General features: G+C 50.6%; 2 protein-coding genes across 2 annotated transcripts; both read right to left on the bottom strand.

Moving 5' to 3' along the window:
• Positions 1-280: 280 nt before the first annotated feature.
• On the bottom strand, positions 281-2,724 carry LOC125955053 (origin recognition complex subunit 2-like). The gene is made up of 3 exons (XM_049685893.1): positions 2,504-2,724; positions 2,139-2,440; positions 281-2,021 (listed from the first exon to the last, which is right to left on the bottom strand). Exons 2-3 carry the CDS (start codon positions 2,425-2,427, stop codon positions 730-732), a joined length of 1,581 nt encoding a protein of 526 aa, XP_049541850.1. The 5' UTR covers positions 2,428-2,440; positions 2,504-2,724; the 3' UTR covers positions 281-729.
• Positions 2,725-3,953: 1,229 nt separating this feature from the next.
• On the bottom strand, positions 3,954-6,417 carry LOC125954994 (origin recognition complex subunit 2-like). The gene is made up of 3 exons (XM_049685789.1): positions 6,188-6,417; positions 5,577-6,124; positions 3,954-5,459 (listed from the first exon to the last, which is right to left on the bottom strand). Exons 2-3 carry the CDS (start codon positions 6,109-6,111, stop codon positions 4,162-4,164), a joined length of 1,833 nt encoding a protein of 610 aa, XP_049541746.1. The 5' UTR covers positions 6,112-6,124; positions 6,188-6,417; the 3' UTR covers positions 3,954-4,161.
• Positions 6,418-6,920: the final 503 nt, after the last annotated feature.

The raw sequence follows: 6,920 nt of genomic DNA, 5'->3' as shown, positions 1-6,920 counted from the left end.
TGCATCGAACGAGATCACTGCTCGAGGATCTAAAGCTCCTCTAATTCAAACCTTATGCTATACTTTATAGAGATTAATTCTCATTGTACTGTCGTTTCACGCTACAGTGAATACATAAATGGCACCATGTGAACGAACATCGAAGTACTTGTACGAGCCTACGTCAATTACTTGAACCGCAGCAATTTGTGATCAAGCATGGCAGCATCCTGATCCTAGTTGACAATCACGTTGAATATGCCGCGCGCGTTCGCTGTTAGCGAACATACAACTCGCTTCATTGCATCGAACGAGATCACTGCTCGAGGATCTAAAGCTCCTCTAATTCAAACCTTATGCTATACTTTATAGAGATTAATTCTCATTGTACTGTCCTTTCACGCTACAGTGAATACATATATGGCACCATGTGAACGAACATCGAAGTACTTGTACGAGCCTTCGTGAATTAGACGACATCCTGCTCATCAACAAACCGCTGGAGGAGCATGTGCGACAGCGGAATGCATCGCCTTGGGGACTCGGGGCTGTATTAGTACAGAAGGATAAACGAACGGATAAATAACATTTATTTCAAATTGAGATCACTGCTCGAGGATCTAAAGCTCCTCTAATTCAAACCTTATGCTATACTTTATGGAGATTAATTCTCCTTGTACTGTACTTTCACGCTACAGTGAATACATATATGGCACCATGTGAACGAATACATATATGGCACCATGTGAATTAGACGACATCCTGCTCATCAACAAACCGCTGGAGGAGCATGTGCGACAGCGGAATGAGGACCGCCTCGCTACTCTCAGAGTTGCGCTTGAACCGCAATAATTTGTGATCAACGAACTCGGTGAGGTGACAGCGCAGGGCAGCATCCGACGAAACGAGGAACGATTCGCGGCACTGACGATACAACTCCTGCATTGGCATGCCGGCGTAGTGCTGCTGTTGCACCTTCTGGTTGGTTAGTTGATACTTAACAATCGCGTTGTATATTCCGCGCGCGTTCGCTGTTAGCGAGCATACAACTCGCTTCATTGCATCGAACGCGGGCGCATCGGCGTTTTGGACCATCAGAGAGTTCTCGAACGACGTCTCGGCATTGTACGGTTGGAGCGTGGTAGCGTCAAACCACTTGAAGTTATATGCCGCTTGTTTATTCGTGCCCCACATGGCCGATGCGATGTGATTTTCGATCGATGCGATAAAATGTACGTTGTCGATGGCCGCCAGTCGGCATATAGCAGACTGGGTGGACTCGTTCCGCAGCGATGAACCGTCCAAGTTATGGACTAGTAAAAACAGATGCTTCTCAGGATGGTCGGCGAACTTACGCTCGATCTTATCCAACGCCTCGTGTGTGTTCGTCGTTGAAAGCCGCATATCGAACACCTTCCCACAAATCCGATCCAGTACGTCCTTGATGCTAAAGTCGGGTAAATATTCCTGCACAAAGATGGTAGGATAGCCGTTTAACTTTTCGTCGATGAAGAGCTGCATTAGCTCCCGCTTGGATCCGATGCCGAACAACAGCACACTAAATCCCTCGTTAAGCATGAACAGCCAATCCCGGAAGAAGAGCATACATTTGTCATACGTTTCTTGCAGTCGGTCCCGGTGGGGCGCGGGCGGGCTGGTCTCCTGCAGCAACTGCTGCATTAGAGCATGCGGTATGCGCGATGTGGCTAGTAAGTCCAGTGTATGGTTGGACGTGACTACTTTCGTAGTAGCATGGATCGAAAAGTACTGTTCATAAGAGTTGTCATAACAGTACTCCGAAGATTTCACGATCGGCGTATCGGTCGGGCCCACAGCCGGAATCTTAACCTTGGGTTTCGCCCCTGTCGGGGACCGAGCCTGTTGTTTCCTGATCGACTTTGATTCGGCCGTTGCGGCGACCTCTTCTTCATCGTCATCGCTACCGCTGTGAGTATCGGGCGGCTCCGTGTCGGTCGAGGAAGACGCCGGGCTGTATGAAGCGTCGGATTCTTCATCCACCTTTTGCAAAACTTTGCCAATAGCTACGAGAAGAAAAACCATAATAACGAGAAAGGTCAGCTAGACGCAGCGGTTGTGGACCAATGGGTCGTAGGATAATAGGAGAATCAAATGGGTGTCGTGAGGAGAATGTCCCATACCTTGCTTCCGGAGCTGGCGCACTTGGGCCGGTGTCTGCGGATTTCGGTGCTTCATTCTACGCTGACGTGCGCTGCTTGGTGTACGGAGTGCGGCTGGAGTACGGGGCGTGGTTGGTGTACGCTGTACTTTCGAGCGGCGTTGGGTGCTTGTCGCCTCCGGCTGCTCAGCGATCATCGGAAGTCGCAGGGTTTCTAGGCCAGTGCTGCTAAACGGAGCACTCGGCAGCCGTTCCTTGTCCCCGCCAACCTCAGACTTTGGCGGAGTTTGCTCTAACGGGGATTGACTCATGGCGATCGATTGGCTACGATACAGTGATGCACGTTTAAAATCCTAATTTATTTGTAATTTTGCTTCAGGTTCTTACCTCTGGACCGCGACCGTTGCTGCAAAATAAATGGAAAGAGCGCCAAATCGTCATAAGATTTGACAACCAAGTGCGGCCGTCAACCTTCGCATACGATAGCCTGTAGTTGAGGAGTTACTTCGCGTTGGTTAAATAGCAAACACACATTATCTCATCATTAATCCGATTCCAATCAATCCAAGCATAAGTGATAGATTAAGCGCACTATTTAAAAATCATACATCAACATGAACGGTGAAAAGCTGAAACGCTAAACCAAGTGTAGGATCGATTCGATCTCTCAAACAGCGCTACAAAACGGCAGCTGCGCTCGAAAGCAGCCTCGGCAGCAGAAAAGCACAGAAGCATAGCTTTGGGCGCATGAACATGCTGCTCGAAAGCGAATGAAGTCTGCTCGAAATGAGCGAAATCGCGGTTAAATAACGGCCGGAATGCATCCGTCCGAAACTGCAGCACCAGAGGCTGCAGCCGCGGCAGTTCGATCATTTTCGGCTCGATCTCTTCACGGCTCGTGATGGTCCGTTGTTGTACGCGAAGCGCCGGAACGATGCCGGCTGCTGATGCCGATGTCCAAAATTGCGCGACATGTGTGCGTGTGTGACCAAAAATTGGTCGATTGGTGGAACCGGCCAAAAACCACCCGGGACATAGGGTGGCCGAGCATAGATATGCCTTGCCCCCCCCCCCTCTCCCACCCTTCCCCCCTCCACCTTTCTCCATCTCTTTCTCTCCATCTCTAGCTCTCTCAGCATGAATCACCATCGCGACGACGATCGCGTGGCAGCGCAAAAAGTGCCGCCACTGCCAGTGAGCGCAATCTGCTTCCCTTTTCCCCTCCCCCCCCCCCGCCTCTCCACGCTCTTTCCTCGTCTTCCTATCCCACCAGCTTACAGGGGGAAAAAACGAATCAAACGAAGGGGATAGAAGGGGTTGAAGAACGCCCGAAAAGATTTGAAAAGATCGATCGACCGACCGTTCGTTCTCCATCTTTTTCCCTTTTTCCTTCTCCGGCGACGCCTCTCTGCCTCCCTCCCTCCCTCCCTCCCTCCCTCCCAACATCCTTCGAGCAACCGTCGTCCGTTTTGTCGAAATCTAGGTACAATATGAACAAAGTAGATTTCCTCGGGTTGACGTTGGATGGGGAAGGGATCTTGCCAACGAGAGAGAAATTAATAGAAATCCAGGGATTTGAGAGGCCCAGGGATGTGTCAGAGTTGAGAAGTTTTCTGGGAATGGTGCCGTTTATTAGCCCGTTCATAAAAAAAAATTTCGCACAAAACTAAATCCCTAAGGGACTGTATCATACCAGGGAGCAAGTTCAAGTGGGGAGAGGAACAGCAGAAGGATTTTGAGCAATTGAAGAGGCTGGCGAAGGAGGAAATAGTCAAGAGAGGATATTTTAAAGAAGAGGACGACACCATCCTGTATACAGATGCATCGCCTTGGGGACTCGGGGCTGTATTAGTACAGAAGGATAAACGAACGGATAAATAACATTTATTTCAAATTGAGATCACTGCTCGAGGATCTAAAGCTCCTCTAATTCAAACCTTATGCTATACTTTATGGAGATTAATTCTCCTTGTACTGTACTTTCACGCTACAGTGAATACATATATGGCACCATGTGAACGAATACATATATGGCACCATGTGAATTAGACGACATCCTGCTCATCAACAAACCGCTGGAGGAGCATGTGCGACAGCGGAATGAGGACCGCCTCGCTACTCTCAGAGTTGCGCTTGAACCGCAGTAATTTGTGATCAACGAACTCGGTGAGGTGACAGCGCAGGGCAGCATCCGACGAAACGAGGAACGATTCGCGGCACTGACGATACAACTCCTGCATTGGCATGCCGGCGTAGTGCTGCTGTTGCACCTTCTGGTTGGTTAGTTGATACTTAACAATCGCGTTGTATATTCCGCGCGCGTTCGCTGTTAGCGAGCATACAACTCGCTTCATTGCATCGAACGCGGGCGCATCGGCGTTTTGGACCATCAGAGAGTTCTCGAACGACGTCTCGGCATTGTACGGTTGGAGCGTGGTAGCGTCAAACCACTTGAAGTTATATGCCGCTTGTTTATTCGTGCCCCACATGGCCGATGCGATGTGATTTTCGATCGATGCGATAAAATGTACGTTGTCGATGGCCGCCAGTCGGCATATAGCAGACTGGGTGGACTCGTTCCGCAGCGATGAACCGTCCAAGTTATGGACTAGTAAAAACAGATGCTTCTCAGGATGGTCGGCGAACTTACGCTCGATCTTATCCAACGCCTCGTGTGTGTTCGTCGTTGAAAGCCACATTTCAAACACCTCGCCACAAATCCGATCCAGTACGTCCTTGATGCTAAAGTCGGGAACATATCCCTGCACAAAGATGGTAGGATAACCGTTTAACTTTTCATCGATGAAGAGCTGCATTAGCTCCCCATTGGCCGAATGCCCGATGCCGAACAACAGCACACTAAATCCCTCGTTAAGCGTGAACAGCCAATCCCGGAAGAAGAGCATACATTTGTCATTCATTTCTTGCTGTCGGTCCCGGTGGGGCGCGGGCGGGCTGGTCTCCTGCAGCAACTGCTGCATTAAAGCACGCGGTATGCGCGATGTGGCTAGTAAGTCCAGTGTATGGTTGGACGTGACTACTTTCGTAGTAGCATGGATCGAAAAGTACTGTTCATAAGAGTTGTCATAACAGTACTCCGAAGATTTCACGATCGGCGTATCGGTCGGGCCCACAACCGGAATCTTAACCTTGGGTTTCGCCCCTGTCGGGGACCGAGCCTGTTGTTTCCTGATCGACTTTGATTCGGCCGTTGCGGCGACCTCTTCTTCATCGTCATCGCTACCGCTGTGAGTATCGGGCGGCTCCGTGTCGGTCGAGGAAGACGCCGGGCTGTATGAAGCGTCGGATTCTTCATCCACCTTTTGCAAAACTTTGCCAATAGCTACGAGAAGAAAAACCATAATAACGAGAAAGGTCAGCTAGACGCAGCGGTTGTGGACCAATGGGTCGTAGGATAATAGGAGAATCAAATGGGTGTCGTGAGGAGAATGTCCCATACCTTGCTTCCGGAGCTGGCGCACTTGGGCCGGTGTCTGCGGATTTCGGTGCTTCATTCTACGCTGACGTGCGCTGCTTGGTGTACGGAGTGCGGCTGGAGTACGGGGCGTGGTTGGTGTACGCTGTACTTTCGAGCGGCGTTGGGTGCTTGTCTGCGCGGCCAGCTTGCGCATCGAATCGCGCTTTTTCGGCGTGCGAAACCCGTACATGGTTCGACCTGCCACATCGTGGCACTCCTCGGACAGCGTAGCGGAGGACAGCTTGCTGCTCAGCTCCTGTATCTCGGTCTCCTCTACCGTGCGTTTTATTTGATGTTCCCCGTCCGTATCGCTATCGCTGCGGGATGTATCCAAAAATCGTTTGCTGGGCACGCGAGCCCGAATCGATCGGCGCAGCGACGTCTCCGGCTGCTCAGCGATCATCGGAAGTCGCAGGGTTTCTAGGCCAGTGCTGCTAAACGGAGCACTCGGCAGCCGTTCCTTGTCCCCGCCAACCTCAGACTTTGGCGGAGTTTGCTCTAACGGGGATTGACTCATGGCGATCGATTGGCTACGATACAGTGATGCACGTTTAAAATCCTAATTTATTTGTAATTTTGCTTCAGGTTCTTACCTCTGGACCGCGACCGTTGCTGCAAAATAAATGGAAAGAGCGCCAAATCGTCATAAGATTTGACAACCAAGTGCGGCCGTCAACCTTCGCATACGATAGCCTGTAGTCGAGGAGTTACTTCGCGTTGGTTAAATAGCAAACACACATTATCTCATCATTAATCCGATTCCAATCAATCCAAGCATAAGTGATAGATTAAGCGCACTATTTAAAAATCATACATCAACATGAACGGTGAAAAGCTGAAACGCTAAACCAAGTGTAGGATCGATTCGATCTCTCAAACAGCGCTACAAAACGGCAGCTGCGCTCGAAAGCAGCCTCGGCAGCAGAAAAGCACAGAAGCATAGCTTTGGGCGCATGAACATGCTGCTCGAAAGCGAATGAAGTCTGCTCGAAATGAGCGAAATCGCGGTTAAATAACGGCCGGAATGCATCCGTCCGAAACTGCAGCACCAGAGGCTGCAGCCGCGGCAGTTCGATCATTTTCGGCTCGATCTCTTCACGGCTCGTGATGGTCCGTTGTTGTACGCGAAGCGCCGGAACGATGCCGGCTGCTGATGCCGATGTCCAAAATTGCGCGACATGTGTGCGTGTGTGACCAAAAATTGGTCGATTGGTGGAACCGGCCAAAAACCACCCGGGACATAGGGTGGCCGAGCATAGATATGCCTTGCCCCCCCCCCCTCTCCCACCCTTCCCCCCTCCACCTTTCTCCATCTCTTTCTCTCCA

Source organism: Anopheles darlingi, chromosome X (genome assembly GCF_943734745.1).
Source record: "Anopheles darlingi chromosome X, idAnoDarlMG_H_01, whole genome shotgun sequence".
Classification (NCBI taxonomy): Eukaryota; Metazoa; Arthropoda; class Insecta; order Diptera; family Culicidae; genus Anopheles; species Anopheles darlingi.
This window is presented reverse-complemented; position numbering and strand designations above follow the sequence as displayed.